This window comes from Gymnodraco acuticeps, unplaced genomic scaffold (genome assembly GCF_902827175.1).
Source record: "Gymnodraco acuticeps unplaced genomic scaffold, fGymAcu1.1, whole genome shotgun sequence".
NCBI lineage: Eukaryota > Metazoa > Chordata > Actinopteri > Perciformes > Bathydraconidae > Gymnodraco > Gymnodraco acuticeps.
The window spans coordinates 1,042,888-1,069,735 of NW_022991973.1; the positions used below are offsets into that span (position 1 = coordinate 1,042,888).

At 42.4% G+C, this 26,848-nt stretch overlaps 1 protein-coding gene across 3 annotated transcripts in view; it reads right to left on the minus strand.

Moving 5' to 3' along the window:
- Positions 1-6,314: 6,314 nt before the first annotated feature.
- Positions 6,315-26,848, minus strand: part of tshz1 (teashirt zinc finger homeobox 1) — a 145,768-nt gene continuing 125,234 nt past the window's right edge. For all 3 annotated transcript variants that reach the window (XM_034200957.1, XM_034200958.1, XM_034200956.1), the window contains one exon: positions 6,315-10,904. In XM_034200957.1, coding sequence (XP_034056848.1) covers positions 7,570-10,904 — 3,335 coding nt within the window. In that variant the 3' untranslated portion in view covers positions 6,315-7,569. The remainder of the gene's footprint in view (positions 10,905-26,848) is intronic.

Sequence of the window (26,848 nt, forward strand, 5' to 3'; positions counted from 1 at the left end):
AAATCAGACCTACTGTATACTTTAATCTATGGCCTTATAATGATCAACATGTTTCGTCTTCCATGTTGTAACGTGTCCCCTTCTGAAACAGCTCACATTAAAAGGGATTTCTCTAGATCTCCTTCCCTCTAGAGCAGTGGTCACCAACCTTTTTAAGCCCAAGATCACCGACCTCGGCCTAGGTGAAAGGCGATATCTACCTATTGCAGAATTTAGTGAAAGACGGCCCAGACAGTGATCCAATTTGAGGCCTTTTATATAGGCTAATTGCATCTGAATTACTGTTACAATGAAGGCTCCATAATCAGCTCACGACATATAGGCAGGGGTAAAGTGCTATTTTTTATGAGTGGGGGGTGGACCTCACCTCCTCTAGGGGGGTCTTCACCTCCTCTAGGTCCTCACCTCCTCTAGGGGGGTCCGGGGGGATGCTTCCCCGGGAAGATTTTTTTTTAAATATTGAAGTTGAAAGCATCAATCTGGTGCACTTTGAGAGCAACATGAAGAGATCTATGGATACCTCTCTCAGCACCCATATGAAATAGAACTGTTAACAGATTTTCTTTTTCTTTATGGATATTTTACAAATCACTCCCCTTTTAAACTGTATTCTTGTTTTACTGCCATATAGTATTTCATACCTGTTTTTCATTTATTCTCTTATTGTTTGTATAACTATAATGATCATATGAAGGTGTGCCTCGGAAATAATCTTTTGAATAATTTGTGACAAAACCGTTCTAAACGCTTTACTTCCTTTACTGTAGCTCACCTGAGCCCCTCAGTCTGACAGGGGAGGACCCTCCTCCAACTTGTTGTGGAAACAGCTCCTTATGTCCGTTAGTGCAGCTAGCCAACCAGATGCTAACATCACGGTCCCCGCAAGCACTGGTCCCTCTCCCTCTCTATCACACTAAATGCGCTATTGCCACACACACACAGAGCCGAGCTTGAATGACACAAGCACACGTGTAATTCCATGCAACTCTCTGATTGGTCTGGTGACTTGCCTCTGTTGCATTCAATGAACACGGGAAATTGCAATCCTACCGTACTCTCTTGTGTCATGATGAGGTTCACGTAAAGCACGGTTAATGTATTATATTATTGAGGTGTCTCAAATATACGTCAATCAAGTGGCACCTGCTAACGGGGTGGTGGATGATAGGTTTACATCTAAAAACGTATTTTCCAAACATTATTATTTTAATTTTATTTTTCTTTCTTTTGTTACTTTTTTTATTAACGGTCCGCGATCTACCCGCACCACACTCGACTGGTTGGTTGGCGACCACTGCTCTAGAGAGCACGCAGATTTTGAAAGTGTCGAACAAAGCCGAGATCAACAGAAGGTTGCCCAGAAAGCTGTGAGGGGGGACAAGAAAGCACAGGGTTAATTGACCAAATCGCACATGAGTACACATGAAATGCATGTCACAAGGATTCAAACCCTGCCCGCACCGCTGTGTGCATCTCGCTGACACGTAATACTTCATGCATGTACAGATGTTACTGCACTCAGTAGCAGAGCAGCTTACTGCGACTGGAAGCCTTCCGTTGTGATTATTATAAATGGATAACAGGCTGCATCACGACGCTTCTTGTCATAAACACCCTTTTGTTTAACATCAGATTTGTGCTGCTGTCTCGTGAGCCTCTGCTCACCTGGTAATGGTGATGACACTGAGCCAATTTATTTTGTGTTTGCTTTAAAGCAAACAAGATTCACGAGAGAACAAACAAAACATCGCCCGCCTGACAAAGTCATACGAGGAGCTTTTGTATCTGTTGTGACAAGACAAAGATGGCTTGTTTTAGAGACCATGTTTGATACAACGACAACATCATAATACATGTATTCACTGAGCGAGGCTGAGTGGGACAAGTGTTAAATACTCCACAGAGCTAACTCGGTTAGTCAAATGAAACCAATATGATGTGTACTATATGAACTATCTGCTATTTTAACTGTTTTCTGTCATGCAGTAAATTAGGATATTCTTTAAAGTTAAAATGTGTTGTGCTCTTTTCTGAGCATAAAATGTCTTTATAGGAAACATGTATATTATGTTTATTATGTGTCTGGTTTTCAGTCTTCCTTGTTGCATATATTCTTTAACTTTCTCTACATTAGCTCCTGCACGCTGCCATCTATCATATGGCACCTCTATTGTGCGTGACTCTTCTCTGTACTTCTCGTCTGCTGCTTCTAGAGTTTCCCCGCCACACAGAGCGCTGTGAGGCTCTGGAACTCTATTGTTTCTTCAGGAAAACGCCTCAGGCTAGTGTTCAAGAGCTGCGTAGGGTGGGAGCATGTCGACTTAAATACCTTCAGTGGAGACATGCCATGGCCTCTTTTATCAGCTGTCTCACTAGCTGAACTATAAAGCGTAGCGCTATGTTAAACCTTAAAGTCAAATCCTGTTTTTTTACGACAATGTTTTATTCCCTTTTTTCCCCTTTATAGGGATTATGTCTATTTGAAATTGCTAATACACATTCACTGATTTGGGCTCCTCATGGTGTCTGAATTAAAACACCTCGCATTAACACTTTGTGCACCAGGTTGCATTAGAAATCGTGTGCTCAGTTTTCACTCGATAGTGTTGAACTGTATGTTACAGGGTGATTTTGACCATTTTCCTACCAGCCAGTTGAGCCAGACCTTTGCTCTGCCCACAAGAAGAAACCTGCTGCTAAAGAGGTTGTCCTAAAACAGTAGTCTGATTCATTGGTAAATAGGCTAATTGGCTTTCTATCAGATAGTGAGGAAAAGATCAATACCACTCTCGCCAGCAGCTCTACTTGAAGTTAGCATTGCTTAGCATAAAGATAGGCAACAGGGTGAAAGCTAGCCTAGCTTCACCCACATGAAAACAAGATCCACCTACCAGCACCTCTGAAGCTCAACTAAGATGCTGAGTCTTGTTTGATAATCTGTAAGAAACAAGGTGTAAAGATAGGTAACCTAACCGGGTCAACAGGAAGTCAAGTACATAAGTACATCACATAACATCCCGTAAAGCAGCATTCTTATTATTTACTATCTATATTTAAAGTTTAAGTAAAAGGTTTGTTTGTTTTGTCATGCATATTTAAATACAACATTTAATATAAGATATTATAGATGAATAACTAAAACAAAATGTGATTTAATTAACCAGTATTAAGAGTTGTTGGTCTTGTAAATTACATTAAAAGTGTACATTGAACTGGTAGATATGAGCTGAAACTGTCCCTTTTCAAGAACTAACAACATTACTTATCTATCTGAGGCCTTCTCCGCTAGACATGTCAAGTTTTAACTGTCAGCTGGAAGATGTGGACCATTCTTTGAGCTCTGAGTTGGATCACAACCTTCCTCTGCTATCATTCAGCGGCACAGCAGTGGACTCAAACCAGCAGTCTGTTTCTCCTGTTCAGCCTGCTGCGATCTCTAACTAAGGGAGTGCAGTGTGGAAGGAGCTGCTCTCCTCCTCTCCAAAGGGACTGAAGATCTGGCACCCGAGGCTGCTGAGCTTGTAGCCATGTCAGAGTCAGAGATCCCGGCCCTGCAGGGTGAGCTTTGAAACCTGTTGCAGGGAACGCTGCTTCAACACTTCAGTTCCTATGGAAATTGCTGAGATTAAGAAGGGCTGTTGCTAACATAGGAAAAACTGCTGCTCTCTCAGTGGGACCTGGAGATGGTTCAGTGATAGCAGCAAGCCCATATGAGAATACACATTTGGACAACTTCCTGTGGCCGTCACTGTTTTTCCCAGTAAAGCCAGCTAAAATGGTGGCTCTGTCCAACCCAGTCTCATGGCATTTCGTGTTCACCAACACGATTTTTAATCTATTGATTCGTGTTCACCAACACGATTTTCCCCTTTTTTCGTGTTGCACAGCACGATTTTAAAAGCAATGTATTTCTACTGGTAATGACACTCATGCTTGTGCAGCATTAATATATATACACACATATGCCAGCTAAGGTCAGAAGAGCTTTATTTAACAGCTGGTCTTATGTTTGTGACCCCTGTTGTTAATTTATAACATTACATTAATTGATAAGCCTGAAACATGCACTTGTCAAGGTTCAGAGGCAAATTTTGCAAATATGGCAGTAGCCATCGATCAGCTTAAGATAAGATATACTTTATTGATCCCAAGTTGGAACATTTGCGTTACATCAGCATGTGTAACAGTTGTAAATATGCAGTGGTGTTTATTTGTAAATCATTTAGTATAATCACACAAATTCTGTGTTTTATATTTAACAATTCTGTGTTCTTTATTTATTGATTGTTCAATACCTGACAAGGCCGGAGATGAAATATCTACATACATCTTATAAGAGTATAATACATTATGTATAATATCAGTTAAAATAAGTGCTTCAACATAGTTAACATTGCTGGAGGTATGCACAAATATTGATAGATGTCTTGTAATGCACTATTGAGGAACCTGCGATCCAAGTTTTTCATTCAATGCATAACTACACCATAGTTGTGTAGGCCTTTATGATATGTCAATAAACCTTAGAAAATCTTGAAATCTTGAAAGGGATGTGCAAAATAGTCATTATATACAGTCTTTAATTAACTATTAGTAGAGAATAACGAGTAATTAATATACTTTATAGGGATCCTATTAATATCTAATAAAAATAATGAAATTCAATAACATGCTTTAACCACTAGGTGTCCCTTTATATCAGCTGTGCACCTTTATGGTGTAAATACAGCCTATCTACCAATTGGATCAAATATAAAAGTCAGCCGAATAAGTGTTGATACTGCAAGGAGACGTATTGTGTGAAAAGAAATGTAAGATGTTGTTTAATGGCTGATATATTTATGATCCACGTCACGTTTTCAGTTCCTCATGTTTGTCTAGAAGTCTTCTCATCAGGGCTATATAAATACAGAACTACGGCAGATATGTAATATTTAATGCAGCCGAACCGTGTATTACAATGCCGTTATGTGATGACTTTCAAAGAGAAAAGCAAGCACACTCGGAATAAAGTATTATTTTTTTTTTTTTAAATGTTTTCGGTCTGTTTCCGGTATTTGTTAATGACGATGTGCTGTGAGATGTGAGACTGGGATTGCACAGGGGAAAATAACGTAGGCTATCTTTAGATGCGGATTTTGTTAAACTAATATGTTTGCGCTGTGGACCAACACTATACATTGACGGGGAAGGGGGTAGCAATAAAGATAACACAATTAAACAGTTACACAACATAACAGAAATAATATCGAGAGCAGCGTCCCAAGCAACCACCTTGGTAACAATGAAAACGTTCTATGGACGCAATTTCCTGAAGTAATCTTCGTAATAACTAGCAAACTAAAGATCATGTACATCCACTGCACACATAATCTGAAATAACAACTCATATTTCTTGCATCAAATGACATCATTTTAATGGCCAAACTAACTTTAAAATAGGCATTTTCCACCGAGAATAAAACGAAGTTCGGCCATGTTTTTTTTCTTCTGCAGGGAGTAATTTGAAGATCACGTGACATAGACGCCAGCCATTGGAATGAATGGTGAAAAAAAACGGGGTTTGTCAAATAGAGCACATGGTGTAGTCCAAACGATAGCTGGGGATTCTGGGTAGTGTAGTGTCTTCTGCCATCCTTTACTCCGAAAAAATATTTGTTTCTCCGAATCGAAGGGGAAAAATACAAAAGGATTGCACACAATTTAAACCAATCAATGTTGTGTAATTAACAAGGATAATCTGGTGTTTTTTAGTCGATGAGTAGTGCAGATATCACTGTAAAATCAATCGACAGTAAGGGGAATACTTACTTCCGGGTGTACAATTCTCCGTTATCCAATGAGAATGGACGCTCACATTGCCTTTAAGGGCAGCCGACACAAACAAATGCCGTGCTTCCATGAGCGTCATTACCAGTAGAAATACATTGCTTTTAAAATCGTGCTGTGCAACACGAAAAAAAGGGAAAAATCGTGTTGGTGAACACGAATCAATAGATTAAAAATCGTGTTGGTGAACACGAAATGCCATGAGACTGGGTTGCTCTGTCGGCGTATCAAAATCAAGCCCAGCTGAAAAATGGGAGGTTATGAATGCCGGGTTTGAATGTTTCTCCCAAAAGTCCCCTGAGTTGTTGAAACTGGCCCTCCTTTGAATTGTGGAGGAGTTCAATTACACACACATCCATAAAAAGTCGGACAAACTGTTTTTCCTCTTAAAGATGCAGTACCATTTCAAAGCTTGTCGTATGATATTGTATTCTTGGTCTGTCTGGATTTCACACTCTTCCAAAATCACTCAAACAACACAGAAATGTAATCCAGGACATGGAGTTTATTTCAGGATAAAAGAATGCCATTCTGAATAATTGGGTTGATGATAAAACCTGCAAATCTATCATTGGGTGAGAATTTATTTTTTCAATGTTATGTACAGGACCGTGCATCAGAGCAGACGGAGGTAAAATCTTTCATTTTATGTAAACCACATGATTGAAGGACCTACTTTTCACTGAAAAAGGACAATGTGGTCCGACAATATTCTGTAGTTTCTTACATTTCCCCCCATTATTGTCAAGAAAATAACATTATAAAAATGCACACAGTACAAATAATGTTGAACTGCAAAGAGCAAGATATGCTGAAATACATGTATACACACTTGCTGATTATTCATACAACAACTTTTAAACTTCATTAATTTTACAACTGTAGCTTCACAATAATAAAATCGGTAGCCTACTAACGCAAATACTGTACATGTTGAAACAACCAGAAAATTATATTTTACTAGAGAAACAAATATGCTAAACATTTTATAAGATTTTCTGTGATTTAATGGCAAAAACAATATAATATTATAGTTTGTCCCCCAAACTGCCATGTTGAACAAGGGAATTAAAACTCAAAAGGGTTATGTGTTGTCATTTTAGCCACACATTTCTTCATCAATTTACACTTACTTAAAGTGCTGAAATATTCTTAATACTTTAGAACATCTTATTTCAGATGGCTACTTTTATAACCATATACCTTCATTTAAACAGCCAAACCTGCAATTTGATAAACAGGGAAATGTCATTATGGTTGAAATTTAGTAAGACATAATATGTTTACTGTTTACATAAAAACATGCACAAACTGTCTCATAAATAATATGCAAGTTTTGTTGAAATATATTCATCTTGAAAAAATCATTCAAAATCAGTCATCAAAATAAGAGTCCAGTTTTAAAACAGATGGACTTTTCCCAAAGGCTCAGATAAGATGCAGTGCATTAGGAAAGCAACAATCAGTCAGTGACTATAGTGCCATGGCCCCTGCACCAATTTGGTACGTGTATGTCAACAAAAACTCTACTTTGAAAATGTAGCTTTGAGCCTCTGCAGTGCAAGATCCTGCCATTTATGGATAACAGAATAATTACAGTATGTGGTATTAAAGCTACCATGTTGTCATTACAATATGTGTTGTAACAATATTCAATACAGGTGTGGCATTATCTGTTGTGACAGATTGTAGCTTAGAGTTATAGTGCAACAGTAATCTGTCATGCTATCAGCTTGATCTTCATTGTTTGTCCAACTCTCTCACAAAGATAATGTGGTCCTCTGGCGACTTTCCGTGTGATTTGCAAAGGTGCAATTTGATTGCATGTTTGCTCGCAAATGTCCGATTGCACAGTGTGCACTGATATATTGAGCCAGTGTCTTCTTCTGTAAGTCCAGAGGAACTGAAAGTCTTGTCCTCTATTCTGCTAACTGGTTGCTGCTCTAATACATCTATGGAAAGCTTTGAGAGGTCCTTCAGGGTGAACCCAAGGTGGGACTCCAAATGGTGAATGTAGGCGGAGGGAGTCCTAAACTGGGAAGCACAGTCATTGCACAAAAACTGAGGTTGGCCAGAGTCAATACTCTTTAGGAACTTTGTGCCACCTGTCCGCTTTAACTGGTATTTTACATTGGCCAGCCAATGTGAGATGGTGGTCATGGAGAGTCCAGTGAATTTACAGATGTGGACCCGTTCCTGGGGTCCCAAGTCACTGATCGCAAACTTCCCCTCAGGAGTCTCCTTAAGACATGAGACAAACTGGGCCTGGAGGATCAGGAGGTGCTGCGGATTCCAGTTGGACTGTCGACCCTTCCGTCTTTGGATGGGAGACAGCTCCTCCAGGCTATCCTCAAAAGAACAGCCATCAAGATCCGACTTCTCAGAGACGGAAGAAGGGGTTGTAGATTTTGGTGTCAAACGGCCCGTCAGATTTTTAACCATGTCTGAAATATCCATCAAAGCATTCTCCCGTAGAGGCGGAGATGAGGACTGTGAGAAATCTTTGTAAGATGGTTTGCTGTTGTTGACGCTGCCATTGTTGTTTGGTGTAGAAGCACCCTTGGGCGTACTTCCGTTGGTGTTTTTGGATTTTGTCAAGTCCATGGGCTGATCTTCTTCATCGCAGCACTGGCTCACGGGCTCTGCTGACTTAATCTGAGAAGAGTGGTTGTTGATCTTATAAAGCATTGCAAAGGGGTCTACAAATGGAGTAGCCACTTTTGCAGCTTTCCCCAAGTGGTTGTTCATGATAGACTGCAAAGCACTAAGAGGGTTCACAAGTGGTTGTTCAGGTGAGTGATCAGTGATGATGCTCAGGTTATTGCAGCCATTGCTTACAGGTTTTTTTGGTGAATCAACTTCACTCTTTATATGCGCCTGTACTTTACTCTCTGCCTGCTCTCCTTCTCTCCGTCTCAATTCATTCTGATCCCCTACTACAGTATTTTTTCCTGCCCTTGAGCTTTTTTCTGGATTGGGTGAAGCCCGTTTGTCCTTAGGATTTGGCATTGGAGACTTTGTTGACCTGAACTTATTACGTACAGTTTTTTCCTCCATTTCACTCTTTACTGAAGTTTTCCCTGACACTTTCTCAACCAGCTCCTCCATGGCCAGCACATTGCTCTTGTGACTGGGCGGTGGAGAGGGGCTATTAGGTGAATGGATCAGTGTGCCTAAATCAGAGGAAAGTAGCTTCAAACTGTTGCTGCTGAACAGAGGCTGGACTTGTGCACATGATGGTAAAGTAGACTTAAAGCATCCATGAAGCTGATAGGCGGCATGAATGCTAGGGTATCCACCCCAGGTTGGTGAGCCTGTTTGGGCTTTGGTGATTGCACTTGAAATTGTATTCTCTAAAGACTTTATGATATCCAAGCCCCCTTTAGGGGCCTCTTCCAAGTCTTCTTCTCTGAGATATTGGTAAGATCTGATCTTTTTAGGTTTATCAGCTTTTTCGGGAAGATCTTCTTTCTCTTCTTTTATTTTTTTCTCTGGTTCCATTGCTTCCATTTTCTCCTCCTCTGCCTCTTCATCTTTCATGACTTCATTTTTCTCTTCAGGGGCAGTGGGCGGCCGTGGGGAGCCGGGCTGTGACCTCCCATTGGGTGCTGGGAGTCGTGTGGTAGTCGGTGGCAGAGGAATTGACTGAAACTTCTCCTCAATGATAGGATCAAAAACTAACTGCTTACCCTTTTTAGAGGCTGAATTGGTTACTTTCAGAAAATGTCCTGTGACCATCATATGGGCTGTGAGCTGCTGCAAGGTGTCATGTGAACTGCCACATTCCATGCATTTGAGAATTTGGGCCTTGCGTGCCTCAAATTGCCAAGTATAACTGGCACCGTTCTGGTAACCGTATCGATTATTTGGAGTGACATAAGGATTGGTCACTCTTTGGTCTCTAGGATGCTCTCCCATGTGTATGCCTGATGAGACAGACTCTGGCGAGCTCGGGGACATCAAGTCTTGAAATGCTCTTTTTTTGGTTGGGGGTACCAGCTTTGAAGTTAGGGCTGAGATTGGTTCTTTTAGAGGCACTTTCTGATAGTGTTTAGTTTTGATCATATGAACACTGAGGTCTTGCAAGGATTCAAAGGAGTGGCCACAGTACATGCACTTAAGAACTTTCTGGGCATCCTCTTTGCCTTCCATCTCCAGCAGAGACCGCTTACGTGGCTTGGACCACCTCCTGCTTTTATCATCCTCGCTATCCTTATTGTCATCACGGTAGTGGCCCGACTCGTTCATGTGCACCGTCAGGCCGACCAAAGTGTCATAGGCCCCACTACAATCCTTGCACCTGAACTTGCTCGCACCTGTAAACACGGGGCCATAGAGCTTGCTGTTTTGCCTGTAAAGCTGCACGGTGCTGAAAAGGCTGTGCTCAGGAAGGAGTTGGTATGGGGTATGTTGAAAGGTTTTTGCCAACGCTGCCTGGTGCCAGTCATAGGCCAATCCTCCTGTGTTGCCAGAGCTTACACTGGTGCCACTGTTGCTCGACACTGCTCTGGTTGTGGTGCTGCTCATGGTAATATTAGTAGAGGCTGAGGGGTTGCTAGTGCTCGACCTGCTCTTCAGATGGATGTTGCCTGGGCTGTGACTGTTCAGGATCCCATTGCTCCCTTTGTGATTGCTCCCATTGTCCTTGCTAGCTGGGTAATTGTTCCCTTGTTTACTTTTTAGCATGTCAAGAGCAATGCTGGACCAGGAGGCATCCGAGATCAAGTTTGCATAGACAGATTTCATTTTTGCCAGACTGTCCTGTATTGAGAGACCATTAATGGACTCTGTGCTCTCCGCTGTCTTTTCCTCTACCTTTTCCTGGTCGTCAAAGGAGGACACGGTCTTAAGGTCCACCAGATGATCACTGGTGGTGCTGAGTGGAGAGGCGTACCCAGCGTCTGGGTTGGTGCCATTGCTGAGTGGAGAGTTTTCGCAGCTATAACGATTTCCTGCGTCCTCGTCATCGTGGTAAAGATAGTCTGCATCTTGACCATCCAGGGAAAGGCCATCATCTTGCAGATGTTCTTCTTCATCAATATTATCCAGTTTCAATTCATCCTCTGGTCCGTAAACTGGAAAACACAAAGGAGAGGAAAAGGGACATTAGATATTGTTTGTAAATATAACTTTCATACATTCACATCAGACAAATTATGCATCTACCGCCCTTACTTTATGAGTGTAGTATGTGCAATAAACCTAACGAGGATTTGTGTCGATTGTCCCAGCAGAGGACACAGGTCTGCAATAATAAAGTGGCAAACATCCATATCTTGACAATGACAAATAGTCCTCTTCACTGCGCTGCCTAATGAAGCTATTGAACACTACATCTCAGCAAGGGTAGAGAGCAGAGATGAGCCACTGAAATGCTTCTGCTTAGTTTAAAAACTAAAAACAAGCACAAATGTAATATCATACAGAGAACAAATCCCCAGCGAAGATGATAGTTATTAATCATGTGGTGGTATCTGTTACTTCACAATAGAAATTAAGACATTTTTGTCTCTTAACAATTGAAAAAAATACAGGAAAGAGAAAAATCTGCCTCACTGATTGCTCTTTTAACGACTTACTCTGATGTTTCCTTTAGAATATAGAGTCAATGTAACAATACATTAATAAGATGAATGTACTGCATTTGGGCCAAGATTTCAGAATACTCATCAATTCTAAGAAATGTTTCCTCATCAACAAATTAAAATGCAAGAGCAGCCTACAGCCACTAGTCGATGCAGAGTATTTCAATGTCTATTTTTGCTGCTGTAAAGCTTCCACAGATCTGTTTCCGACTTTGATTTGCTCTGTTCTTCCAACATGCCACACATGCTATGGATTCACAAGTAAGAGATAGTGGAGGAAAATGCCAGCTGCATCAGCCCTGCCAAGCCATGGTTGGCTGGAGTCAACTTGGCATCAACTGTGGAAGTCCTCACAGCGTGGTGCTCGGAAACGGCCAGTGGACATGACAAGCCGTGTTGTTACTGCCTGTGCTCCTCGAGTGCTCACAGCTTCAAGTGTGCCATTTTAAAACAAGAGAGATTTATTGTATCAGTGGAAAATGGCTGCCCACTCTCTGTAACTGTCAACAATTTTTACAAATCATTTGTTCAAAAAATAATCAAATCTGCATTATAATTCCTTCAGATGAGCGAGATAAAAACAATTAAAAAAGGAATAATTCTCTTCAATACTAGGAGGATAAAAAGATTTAAATATGATAATGGTACCAGATTAGGAGAGACATAAGAGAGAAGAAGTGAGAGGGAAATGTTTAGGGTTAAATATGCTAAGGCAGCTCCCCCAATCCATTCCTCGTAAGATGCTTGTCTGAGGTGCCAGAATCAGTCTCCAGTGAGGAGGCAGATGTGCTGTCAGCTTCAAACAGCATGTAGCTCTCTATCCCATAATCGGAATGGACATAATACCTGATGTTTGTGAGGTGCCAGTTACTGCTGCCTGGGAAAAGCTGGAGGTCCAACAGCTGCAACTCTCAGCCTCGCATGTGTGTAAAAGAGTATGAGAAAGAACGTACATGCTCAAATGTACAACGTTCCTGTTCTTAATTAAACTATTCTATTGGTAGTCTTTCTCTTCACTGTAAGCTTTAATTACACTCAGGCCACTCTGAAATAATTCAATTGAGTTAGTCACTAAATTAGAACATGTTAACCTTTTGGCAATGCAGCTGCACAGCGTTCTTTAAACCTGTCTCGTCCTTCCTGTCAAGATTCAGCCCACTGTATTGAAATAAATGCAAAACTAAACCTATTCAAAGTCAATGTGGGGAGAGTAGTTAAAGACAAAGCCGCTTAGCTGACAAAGTGAGAGAAACCTGACATCAGTACAAACACACACATTCAGACACAGAAAACACACTGACATTAAATTCTAGTCTTTCCCTGCCATCCTCCGTATGTTGCCTTGACAGGCCTCAGTGTCAGGAGTGTGTCAGTGTCAGCCCGAGGTGTCAGTGTCCACGCAAACAAGCCAGAGAGGAGGTGGGATGGGAAAGTAACAACAACAAACACAAGTCAGCCATTTTTTTTTCAACCCCCTGCTGGAGCCTCCTCCTTCACCATCTGTGTCAGAAAAGCTGCGGGTGCCACCGCCGGCTAATAAGGCAATCAGAGATGGAAAAGATGCTGACACGGCGGCTTTCGAGCGTCACTCAGAACAAAAGAGGAAGGGGAGAGGGAGGGAGAGAGGGATAGGGAGGGGATTAAAACGGGGGTGGAGGGGGAGGATTGGGGGAAGGTGTCTGTTGTGGTTGTCAGTCAAAAACGTAAGCCCACTTTGTGCTGTCAAGGAGGATAGGGAAAAGAGGGGAAGTTTTTGAAAAGAGAGGAGACAAGATGTGTATAGGCCAGCGAACAAGAGGTGTGTGTATTGTTGTGCGCTAATGTGTGTGTTTGTGCGCATATCTCCCCAAAAAAAAAACGTGGCAGGGAAATGAGTTCAACAGCATCCAACAAACTAAGTGTTATATTTCAGGAGAGATAAAGTAGTGAAATTACTGCCATGTGCACAAGTTTTTAGGTGTGTGTAAAAGAGGTGTGGCTGATCACTTGTGTGTTTTTCAAGAGTCACAGTGTGTCAGGTGCATGCAGGGATGCAATGTGGCTGGTGGGGGGGGGGGGGGGAAAGCGAAGCCATCTGCGCCTGGAGAGGAGCCTGTCACTATTGTTGTGCCCAGAGTCCAGGATTTCCTGCTGCAGACAGGTGACACCACAGTAGGGTAGCACACACACACACACACACACACACACACACACACACACACACACACACACACACACACACACACACACACACACACACACACACACACACACACACACACACACACACACACACACACACACACACACACACACACACACACACACACACACACACACACACACACACACACACACACACCACACACACACACACACACACACACACACACACACACACACACACACACACACACACACACACACACACTCCCCCTAAGGCAGGAAGCTGTGTGAGGTCCAAACACACACATTTAGCTTTTTCTACACATTTGAGAGGAAAAATGTGTCCTCGCTAGGGATGTTAAGATTCACCGATTCGCATCGGCATATACGTTCAAGATGCGAGTGCACCGGTTGAAAGAGTGCACATCGGCTACAGTTTGGATGGAACTCGCGATGCATCGATTGTAGCGTCTTTGCATCGGTAAAAAAACGATTCATTCATATAATATCCCCTCATCCTGTCAGCACTCCGCAGAGACGATCTCTGATCTTTGCTTCGCACTACGGAGGCCGCGAGTCTCAGTTATCAACACACATGGAAGTCGAGGAGAAAGAGAAACACAGCGCACCGAAAAATACCTACAAATCAAACGTTTGGCAACACTTCGGATTTTTCAAGAAAGACGGTCAACTTGAAAAATCGCTCGCAAATTGTAAACGATGCCGAGCCGCTTTAAAGTACACAAGTAGTACGAGGAACATAGCGACGCACATAAAGAGGCGACATGGGGTCTGCGGCTGAAAAGAGAAACCTGAAGGTTAGATTATGAGTTAAATCACTCAGTGAGGTGTTCTGTCAGAGAGAGTGGTGTTTAGTTTACCTGTGACTGCCAATAATAGTTTAAATGTCTTCCTTACTGTAAGCAGTTATGAAATACCTGTTTGTGAAAGGTTATTTGTATTTTTTATTGTTCATATAGAACCCACTGCTTTCTGCTCACTGGTGAGTTAGCCTATGAAGGAGTGTTCAGCACATCAGGCTGGCAGCTGTATGGGCATTGCACTATGGTAGCTGTTATTTGCACATTGTTAATCATAGGCAATGCATCCTTACATTGTTTAACTGTGAGGTGTTATACAATTGTACTGTACTCTGGAGACAGAGAACACTACTACACTTGTGAAAAGGCCAGTTTGTGAAAGGTCCATGTGTTTTTTTTTTTTAAGGTAAAAAAGAAACCGCATGATGGGATGCGCAGTACTAGTAGAGAGAACCAAATATGTAAATCACTTTTTTGTTAATTTATGATATGCTGCATATGAGGAATAAAACAAAAAATCCTCTGTCGTACCATATTGAATTGTATCATTATTTTGCATCATGTTGATTCGCATCGCCCCGAATCGCATAATGTTCAATCAAATCGTATTGAACTGTATCGCAACAGGGGTGAATCGTATCGTATCGCCTGGTGTTTCAAAGGTATCGTTAATGTATCGTATCGTTGGCAGCGTATCGAGATGCACATCGTATCGGCCTCAGTGATGGAGATGCACATCCCTAGTACTCGCTGATTTCTATGCAACTGAACTGCATGTAACACACATGCATTGTTCATGCAAACATGAACACATGCGTGGACTGGGACTTGATAATGAACCTTAATACTTCTAATCAACTGTAATGTGTCAATAGAAATGAGTACCAAAGTTGGGATTGAATGTCTGGTCAGATTTATAATCTTGTGTTTATTTACACTCGAATTGCATACTCACAATCACTGATCTAAAGCATCATTTGGCCAATTTAAACTTACACGTATTAAAGTTAAGTTATTTTAATAATAAATTGGATTTTTGTCGGAAGAAATATGTATATTTTAAAGCAAGGTATAGAATAGAAAAATAAAGAAAATTCAGGTACTCCATCACCAGTCGTATCTAAAACAACACCTGGACACACACATAATAATTAAAACTGTGCCAAACACTCGGCTGGTGTCAGACACACTGACCAGTTCTAAGTGATAACATGAGGCCAGGTGAGACAACTAGAGTGTGACATCGCACTGGAACACACACCCTTTTTTTTTATCTTCTTTGCTTTTACACACACACACACACACACAAAACAACAAGCACCCACACAACAACACACACTTTCCCTTCATTTATTCATGTTGTCTCGGAGAAGAGGGCAATCCTGGCTCTCATTTGCAGTGCTAATGTCCAATTCCGCCAGCCCTCACCCGGCTGATTTACCCTGCGCTGCATCTGGAGCGGGGCGGCCGGCGAGGCCCCCTCACACCGTTTAGTGGCCCTTCAAAATGGGAGCTCTGCCGTGGCAGTCTTATTTCTCTCTCCCGTTTCGCTTTGTCACCGGCCCCTCCATTCCCTGCCACTCACCTCTGATGGCTTTGGACAAGCCTGATCAGTGTGTGTCATTGACCTGTATGGCGTGCATGAGTGTGTGTGTGTTTCAGCAGAGAGAAGGCTGTAAATAAAATGACATTATTATTTCCTCTGTCCTATCATGTAGAAAAGCCAATTATGGTAATGCTTAGTATGTCAGGCAATCTCTGTCTCTCTCTGCTCTCCCCTATCCTCCTCATTCTTGCCTTTTTCTTCTATCTCGTGGATAGCAGTGGCTGTGGTTTCATAGGACCTGACACTCTCTTTGGACTACTCCATGGACGACAACTACCAAACAATATGGCGTTTCATACAATTCTGCATCAGATATAATCTGATCAACATCATCAACGATCTTTAGTTCAAATATAAACTCTAGATCAATCAAGTTTACTTTTTGTTTTCCTACTATGAAAATGAAAACCCATCTTGTTGTTCATTTGGAGTAGAGTACCTTGAATTGTTAGATTCAAATGCATGTTTAATAACGCCACTGCCTCGCAACACAGAACAAAGCTCCATAAATAGACACACATCAGATGTATTAGCCAAAATTTAACCCACAGCTTGCTTGACCAGACATGTAAAAGCCTACCTAACAGAGCCCCCCCCCCCATCCCGCGGCCCCACCCTCTCCTTACCCACATGGAATAGTCCACCATATGGCACAATAGCTCCAGGGCCTGTAATAGCTTGTGTGTTGTACAAATCATCCTTCCTAGCTTCCACTACTCTTCCGGTTTGGGAAAACAAAACAGCCAGCACAGTCTGGACATTGGGAGCAGCTACATGTGCAGACAAGATTTGATATTTTACTCTTGTTACTGCACACTAGGTATCACTGCTTTGGACTCTTTATAAAAAAGATAAAGAAAAATGACCTTCTCCTAAACTTTTGACTGTCCTGAGGGCTTCCACATATGTTCCCAAGTCATTTGCAATTACTTGAACTCATATTATGCTAATAGCCTTTTTAAATGGGTCACATAGACAGTGCATTTTACCTCTGGCTGAGCTTCATCAGGCCACTACGAGTACAAAATGCGTAAATGAGACTAAATTATAGCTTCTGACAGAATATATCAGTGAAAAAGCAACACATCTAGGCAAAGCTGTAGCCGTTTTGTTTTAAAGGAATGGATTTTTCCAATTCTTTCTTGAATTGCAAAGTGTTTCTTCTCCTCTGTTTTTCTCTTCCTTCCTTGCTGCCCCTGTTTGTTCAGATCTCCCATGAGCCAGTTTCGACACGCCATGACAGTGACTGTGGTCTATAAATCACCTTTTCCCTGAACTGTCAGTGCCTGCTTGCTCTGAGATGAAACAACAGCCATTAGATCATCGGCACGGCAGATTCCAGCCCTTTCTGCTCGGCTTTTCTGCCAAAACCCCCCACGCCCAAAAATCGAACATTGCACTGGTGCTGCACAACACATTTCAAACCATCTGGTTTGTCTTCAGGCGAAGTACAGATAAAGCATTACTAATGCTAATTAAAGATGACGTGAGTGAGATTTACACAACCAATGCCAAGCACTGATTCAATGTGGGCTGCACCAGACAGATGTCATTTGTTAAACAAATTCTTCTAGAGCAAATATTGACACTTTCATTACCGTCCATAAGAAGTACAACTCGTTTAGTTAGCATATTTTTTGCAACCATTTTTCACTTTATTGTGCTACACACCTCTTTGATTATTGAAGTTGTTCTATTTTGGTGCATTAATGGTGGCCATGACAGAAGGCTGTTTAAAACCGAAGCTAAGAAAATAACATGTTTTTTCCTTTCTTCATCGATGGCGTCTTTTAAATTCACCTGCATTGCCCCCGACAGTGGAGCTTCCCCCGACTAAACAACAGCTGCTCCCATTGCCTAGCAACAACCAGTTGATGGATGACCCCAAAGATGGATAATTACCATAAATCACTATGGTTGTGTGGAGAACAGAAGCAGAAAATAATCGTACGAAACAAAAAACCGGCTGAACCAGTTTTAACTAGTGTCTGGTGCTAACCTTGTTTCTCACGAATGTGTTGAATTGCAGTCGTAGTTACTTTCTCCTGCTGGCAAGAACTGGCTGGTGAACCAAACAAAAAGTGGCAATGCATTTGTCTATAAGTGTAGTTATTTGGAGCGTTTCTTGAGAGTGGTCAGTGGTTTCAGTCTGAATGAATAGGGGCTATAAAATGAAACCTGATGAAATGACTCATTACACAAAACCTGTCCTGAAGGAACAGGGACAAAGAAAACAAAGTAGGCAGAGGAAGGAAGAAAGGAAACAGCAGAGAATGAATGATGGCAACAATGATGAGTTTAGTGTAGCAAAGGAGAAGAGGGGGTCGGAGGAGTAAAAGCACAAAGAGGAAATGTGTTTACCGTCCGAACAAACCTGTATATTAATACACAGTGTGTGTCGATGAGAATATGTGGGAGAGTTACATGGCACGCTATATAGTGAGATACAGGAAAACAAGAGAATGAAAAAAGGAGAAAATGGGAGGCCATGGGGCCAAAACAGGGTCACAACCTAACCAGTTCGGTCTAGCCGAGTCTGGTTGCACAATAAGCCATCAATCAAGCTTCTTCACGCTGTCAGACCTCCCCTCGATTCAGAGGCCATCCACTTTGTACACTGCTGAGAAACAAAACTCAGAGAAGGGAAAGAGACAGAGGGAGGAAAATAACCACGGTGGGAAAGATGCACCCTAAAGTCCCTCACTCCAGTGAGGCTTGCAATGTGTCTTTGCAAAATATTCTCTATAAAGATAGGTGACTAGCTTAACACTTGCAGGGTTAGTGTGTGACTGCGGCTGGCAAGGTAATTGCATACAAGCTAGCTAGATGGGAACATGCTAATGCTAAAATGTTAAGTAGTTGCCAGGGCTTCTCTTCACTTCAGTGCAAACAATACTTGACAAAATGCAACATAAAACCAAATCCGTTAACGTTGAACAGCATTCAGATATTAGTTAGCCACAACCTAGAAACAATACACAGTGGCTACTGCGATTGAAAAGTATTTGCAATATTGACTAATGTTTCAAAATCAACATGAAAACTATTTCTCTTTTGTGATGCAGTTTTTACTCTGACAGATTTTTGAAACAAGATAAGCTTTTGATGGCTGAAATGACCAGGCTAATAAACGATTTAAATGTTGGATGTTAGACATTGGGGTGACAAACATTTCATCACCTCCTCTGTACGCTTATCTACTTCTTGTTAAGACAATAACAAACCACACACCAGATATGCATCACAAGAATGCAGAGGACAGAGAGGATGACCTCAGAGACGCACAAAGAAATCATAACTTTAAAAACCATAAAGTCACTTCTGGGAAATTAATTAGAACCGCAAACCCTCCGGGCAGGAGGCTGCTCAGGACAAACAAACGTCCCCAAACATTTTAGTGCTTTTACTGCATGTGTCACAAGGGAAATTCCACCAATTGTGCACAATCAAAATGGTTATCTATGCATCGCCACATTTTCTTTTTCATTCTGCCCGCTTAAGTGACGAGTTAGTGCTGAAGTCTGGCGCTCCATTAAACATTAAAAGTTCTACTTTTTCATTTCAACACTAGTTTAGGATTTAAAGCTTGATGAATAGCATGGGGGCGTAACAAAAAACATAACAAAAGCATACGCTGAACCTCACAGCAGTTAGGAGTGTGTATGTGTGCTTGTGTGGAGCTTTTTCTCCCTTTCCTGATGACCATGGCAATAAAGTGACAAAAGAAGAAATGATAGGAGGGAGGAGGGATTGGGGGCTGAAAAAGGGTCCCTGGAGAAAGTCAGTAAATTATGTACTGGGCTCTCAAAGTGGACTATATCAGGAGCCATCTCAGCCTGATTGCGTATGTGTGGGACTATGCATGCCTGTATGTGTGTTTGTGAGTGTGTGAGGGTACAATGGCTATGAACAGCTTCGCAGTCAGGGAGAGAGGCAGGAAGAGAGGAAGCAATCCTTCAACAGAGCACAATATCAGACTGCGGACAGACAACGAACGGCTGGAAGGTTCTGGAAACGAGAGAAAAGCCTGCCTCCCTCACATTTCAGCTCCAAACGCCGCCTCTCAAAGTGCCCTCCATCTAACACTAACACGCACACACTCACACACACATAAATGGCACCATAACTCTATATCCGCAATCAATCTCAGCTATGAAGACACATCCATCTTCAGTAATGTTAATGGGAGGGTTTTGGGGGTTGGAGGGGGTGGAGGACAGAGGTAAAACAGAGGGTACGCGACTGCAGAGCTGACCTCAGAGCAGCGTGAGGTAATACGGGCTGTGTGTGCGTAATAGAGACAGAGAAAATGAATAAAAAGTGAGAAAAGAGATATGTGCATTTGTGCGTACACGGTAGTGTATTTGTCTGCATGTCAGGGGGTCAGATAGGTGTGTGTGTGTGTGTGTGTGTGTGTGTGTGTGTGTGTGTGTGTGTGTGTGTGTGTGTGTGTGTGTCAGTGTGTGTCAGTGTGTGTGGGAGAGAGACTGATGGCTGTCAGCTTGCATCTGGCAGAGAAAATAAATTAGGCTTATGAAGATAAATGAACAGGCTATGGAAAGAGTAAACGGGGGTGGAGGGGGATCACGGCAGAGAGAGGGTAGAGGGAAGGGAAGGAATGAAGGGGAGGAGATATAATAAAGTATAAAAAAGAGGGATATTGTGAGTATGAAGTGGTACGGATATGAAAGGGAAGAGATGGAGCGGCACTGGCAACTAAGAGAGTTCCTTTCGGTAGCCAGTGGCGGGCACACAGACAGGCCTGCTGCTGGCACCAGGAGGAGCTTTGGCATGCCGCTCCTCTGCCTGCAAGGGAAACATATATGTGGGTGTATGTGTGGGTATGTGTGTTTGTAGGTCCAGTGCCAGCACAATAAAAGCCAGCAAATATACTCTTTTGCTTTAGTTAAGTGTTGTACAAGAGTTTTCTTTCTTCAAACAAGCTAACAAAAGCCACAATGGACATAATGTGATCCCTGGGTTTGTGTCCGTGCTGGAAGTGCCTCTTAGTGTGTGTTTCCTCTTCTTGTGTGTTGGTGTCAGCGTGTATCCATGTGTGTTCTATCTCCGCAGATTTGTCAGTGTCTATCTCATGACATACTCCCCTCGTTGCGAGTGGAGGAGAGCTCTCGGGGGGCTTTGTCACGTGGCGGTCTGTTCTTTTCCTGAGGCCTGGCGCCCCTCGTTTGATAAATGACACATGTCATTCTGTCAGCCCCTGCCATCCGGGCTGGGAGGCCCCGAGCTGATGTATGGCCGCCCAGGCTAAAGGAAATCAGAGTGTTTTGGCAGCGCTCGAAGAACATGGCCTCTTATAAGGGGTATGTGTCTGTGTGTTTGTGTCTGTCTGTCTGTGATACTGAGTGCATGTTTAATTGTGTGTGTATGTGCCTGTTAGTGAATGTGTGTGTACTTGTGTGCACTACTGCATGTGTGTGTGTGTGCATGCTCTCAACCTGTCAGGCGGACGGGCAGAGGGAGACAAATCATCTTCATGGCCGCCCCAGCTGTTCCCCAAATTTGGTGCGAGGAGGAGAGCGAGGGATAAAATCCTGTCGTTTGAGTTTTAAACGGCTGATGCTTCCCAGAAACGGGACTGAGTGAGAGGACACACACACACACACACACACACACACACACACACACACACACACACACACACACACACACACACACACACACACACACACACACACACACACACACACACACACACACACACACACACACACACACACACACACACACACACACACACACACACACACACACACACACACACACACACACACACACACACACACACACACACACACACACACACCACACACACACACACACACACACACACACACACACACACATCACACACACACACACACACACACACACACACACACACACACACACACACACACACACACACACACACACACACACACACACACACACACACACACCACACACACACACACACACACACACACACACACACACTAAACAAGCCAATCCCAGAAATTATCAACATACATCCTTATCATATTTCTTGAAAACAAACATGTGCGTACACACACATCAACACACATGCTTCAAACACACACATAAGTAAACATGTTTGGACGGGGCGTTTGCACCTTCACCAACATATAAAAAGGGTTGGAAGGCAGATTAAAAGTGTCAGACATCAAATACTGCATCCTGTAGTCTGCTTTTGTTTTCCACCACAACCTTGATTAAACTAAAACTCCCCGATTTGTTGATAAGAATTTCTCAAAACAACTAAAGTATGTCCAGACGGTCCTATAAGCCTCACATGCACAAACATTTCCCTGGAGGAGGACGGTCCCACCTGGAGGTTGTGAACTCTGTATGACCCTGTTTGATTGGGCCTAACTGCCTCCCCCCTTCTCTCCCACGGAAAAGAAGCAGGAGAAGGAGAAAAAACAGCGTCATTAAGCTGTGAGTGATGAGTGGCAGCCATGGGTGACATCCTCCCCTCTCTCTTTCTCTCCCCTCCACTATCCAACTGCTTTCACTGTCTCCCTCTCTTTTTTTCTTCTCCATTGCCTTGATACTTTTCTCTCTCTCGCTTTATTCACCTCTCTCTCCATCCCTCAACCCCTCAAGTCATTTCTCTTTCACTCCTCTGTTGCTTCGCCTCCTCTTTTTCCACTCCCCCCCTGGACCCCCTCTTTCCTCCCCTGGTTCTTTTTTGTCTGCTGTCACTCTCTTTTTCTCTTCTTTTTTATCCCTTTATGCCCCCCCCCCCCACACACACACACACACAATAGTGCCTCACTCAGTCCTGTCTAGTTCTCTGGCCCCGGTCATGTAGACACTCAGCTCCTCCATACATAATAGATCCCAAATATCAAGAGGGGGGGTGCACATTCACACCCGCTCAGGATTGTGCCATCCACACTGCTTCCACAGTAGCTCCACTGTCTGGCACGGCGAGGCTAAAAATGTCTGAATGTAGATCTAAAATAGTTTAAAGGCTTCCTATGAATATGTGAAAACATCTTTTTTTTTAACCAAATCGTCTGTGGTAATTTCCTGTACCAAGGAGGCCCTTTTAACAGCTTAGCAGCCACTTTGCAAGCTTCTAGTGTTTCAGAATGTTATAATTAAACCTCACAAAGTCTGTAAGTTCATAAAGAAATATGACTTGCGTGTCCTGGATTAACAATAGTGCAGCTTTGTTTTAGCTTCGATTAGCCAAAACTGTCCCCTAGAAGAAACGGTTCCTCTGTATTTAATGCTGATTGCTGGGAAATGACAATTTCAGCCTCAAAGTCCTTTTGTTAACTGGAAATTAGATCATCTTCTCGACTCTTTGGCTGTTATATAGCGTGGTGAAGTTCCTGGAGGACAGAGTTTAACGAGATAATTGAGTGAACTCGATGGTAATCAGCGCGAGGCCATTCTGCCCTTTGATCTTGTGTAGTTTGTTTGACCAAGTTTAATTACCAAATCCTGACACACACACATTCTCCCCAATGAATAACGCTCTGCCCTGTGCACATACATATAACTTAACAGTATGGTTTGTCTGGTTCTTCTTATGAGACTACATCACCAGATACATTGTTTAATATATTTTACTGTAAGTCCAAATCTCTGCTATGCATTTTCTTTTTCAAGGTTTCACAGTAAACTGTAACGGAGCGTCCACACTACAGCTTCAAAAAAAGCTTGGAGCTGGGCGTGTCTGAAGCTTGGGGATGTTATTCAAGCAACGCGACCAACAACCAATCACATGAATCTCCCGCCCCCGACATACAAAGCAAAAGTCCCCGGGGATTTTATGGGAGCAATATATATATATATATATATATAAACTCCCCAAACAGGCGAAAACCTACTAGGTTCACCCACTGAATCTGCCACCTCCCTCCATGCCTGGTTCCTCCGGTTTGTATCCGGGTAGGTGAAGAGGATCTGGTCATACAAAACCGGGTGATTTGCTACGGCGATAATTAGTTTCTCCTCCATCTTTTTTTTTAAATATAGAAATGAACGGCGGGATATCTCTCCCAGCTTAGACGCGGTTTGATTGGCTACGGCTTGAGCTGTCAGATTTTCCGAAACGGGATTTGATTGGCTGGCGCTGACTACTCCGGCGTCTCCGGCGTCAGAAGTTGAACATTGTTCAACTTCTGACGCCGGAGACGGCGGAGACGGACCGCTATGCTACCCACAATTCAGTTCGGCGAAAAAAACCGGCAACGTGACGTCACCCCATTCAAAGTGAATGGGCAGATTGAAGCTGTCGACGCTGTAGTGTGGACGGGCCGTAAATCACACTGAAGCTCCTGTTCTCACACTGTAAAGTATTTTTCAAAACAAAAAGTCACAAAGCCTTTTATTCTTACTGAACTATCACAAACAACCTGGTGTTGGGTATGCCAGAGAACCCTCGAGCAAGTAAAACGCTGCACACATTTCTTTCTGTTGTTTGTTAAAGGAATTATTTAAACCATGTAAATCATGGTGACAGGTAACTTTAACCTATCAGTTTGTACACTTCTGCGGTCTTAATTAATACATTTATAGTTTATAATTCATATGCCTTTTTTCATGATGGATATGAATGTTTATGCTATTAATACTATCTTCCAAGTTTTAAAAAGAAAATGCATTATGATGCATGAACTTGAGGATTTGCAACTTAAGCTTAGTCTTTTGTGAGTGCAAACTGAACAGATTTTGGGCAGTTGGTCTGATGGAAAAGTAATATTAATGCTTTAATAAGTTAAATTAATTGATAGTTTAACTCAAATAGAAGCACACTGAATCAGAAAAAAACAAATAAACTGTGATGGGCAAATATATTTGGAGACCTTCTGTATATCAGAATATTTTGGAAAACGTATATCTCTATGTAAATATTGTTATCATCACTTTGGAATGACAGTTTCTGGCATAATTTTAACTAGACTAATGTTGTTCCCTTATATCTGACAGCAGTGATTGTTAAACCAGAAAGGTTTGAGTACAAGGCTCCAACTATGAGGCAAGGCAGGAAATGAATGAAGTGACAGACTTAGATGATTGAGTAAAAACAGATTAGTTAAGTAAAAAATAAGAACGTCACACTCACACCTAGAAATGACTCACTCAAACTGGGAATGGGCACATTCTTGGACTTTGAATGTAATGCCAGACATATTCCAAATATACTGTAAGTAGTCGGCAAGATGACAGATATATTACACAGACCTTCACAACGTTAGAAGAGCAAGAGGTACCCAAAGTATAACAAAAGTTGAATGTAGGAGCAAATACTTCTTAACAGACATAAATGGATCAGTTTGACAGGAAACAGAAGCCATGGACCATATTTTGAAGGACGGACCAGCAAAAATGTTCAAGGCTTTGAATGGAGAGACATTATTTTAGGACCACAAGATATGTAACTTGTATCTATGGAATAGAACCAGTGGCAAAAGAAGATGTATGTTTAACAATTTCAATTCTTTGCTTGAGAAGCTAGAGTTTTTCCAAGAGGATACACTGGAGATTCTTAGGGTGGCGCACTGGGAGAAATGGCGCGGCATGGATGGAATGAAAAAGGAAACTATAAACAATTCAATTCCAGGTGGTTCCTTGACAAAACAAAATAATCATAATTACCAAAATCCGTAATATTACTTTGTTTCTGCTAAAATGTATTAATAATTTCAACTTTACACCCAACACTGACGTTGATGCGAATTACCCTACGAAACATTATTCAATGTCAACATGTTTCAAGGTGGTTGGTTTTGATGCAGCGGCAGTCCTGTCATGGTGTAGCTTGGGAGAGGCAGATGGACCAGAGAGAGACACGTAAACAGGACAACAGTTGGGTCAGCAGACAGCCAGAGACAGGTGATCAGAAACAGATGCTCAGGTGGACAGCCAGTTAGAGGGAGAGACAGACGGAGGGACTGAGTGAGGAGAGAGACACGCTGACAGAGGAGACGTTTGGGTGCAAAGGAGGCGTCCTGCTGTTCACTCTGAGACAGACGACTTAGAGGGACAGAGCTGAGCTTATACACCCCCTGTGATTGTCAAGTCTGAGACAACACGGCGGCTCAGGAGAGATTTGGGAGGAATTTTTTGGGGAGTAGCATGTGGTGCTGTTGAATGGGTTGGGATCCAGGGACATTATATCCCCTTTCAACTGCCCATCAAACCGAGGACCGTGGAGTGATTATTTTATGAAACCCTGAAAATAGCTAGCTCAATAATAATAATAAATACAATTTATATAGCGCTTCTCATCTGCCAAGGCAAATCCTGAAGCGCTTGGGTTTGAGTCAACGAAAACTGGAGGGCAACACTAAAACAAAATATGCTTTCATTCTTTTCCTGTGCAACAGAGCTTCATGGGAATGGAAATGTCTCCTCTAGGAAAATACGTGACAGTCATGTGTTTAAACTTCAGAGAAGATGACACATGACTTAACTGCCATGTGACCTTTCAGTTTTTTACAACGCAGAAGTGTGACTGCCGTGTGTTGTTGAAATCAGACTATTGCAGAAAGAGGTTTTTGAAATATGAGAACACGGCCAGTGGGCCTGAAAGGGTATATTACGCTCTCCTTTTCAGATGTCGAGTTCATGTTCTTGTAACCAGCTCACTGAATCTTGAGCATCCGGTAAGAGAGAGAGAGAGAGAGAGAGAGAGAGCGAGAGAGAGATGAGGGCAAGAGACAGGGAGGAAGATGAAAGAAAATATGAGCAGGGTAGAGGAGAATTGAGTCAGTAAGATAGAGATTGATGACAGATAGGAAGATGAGAAAAGGCTTACAGGCAGAGAGAGTAGGGCAGTAATCCCCCCAAAAAACAGGAGAAAAAGAGGGAGTAGGCTGAGA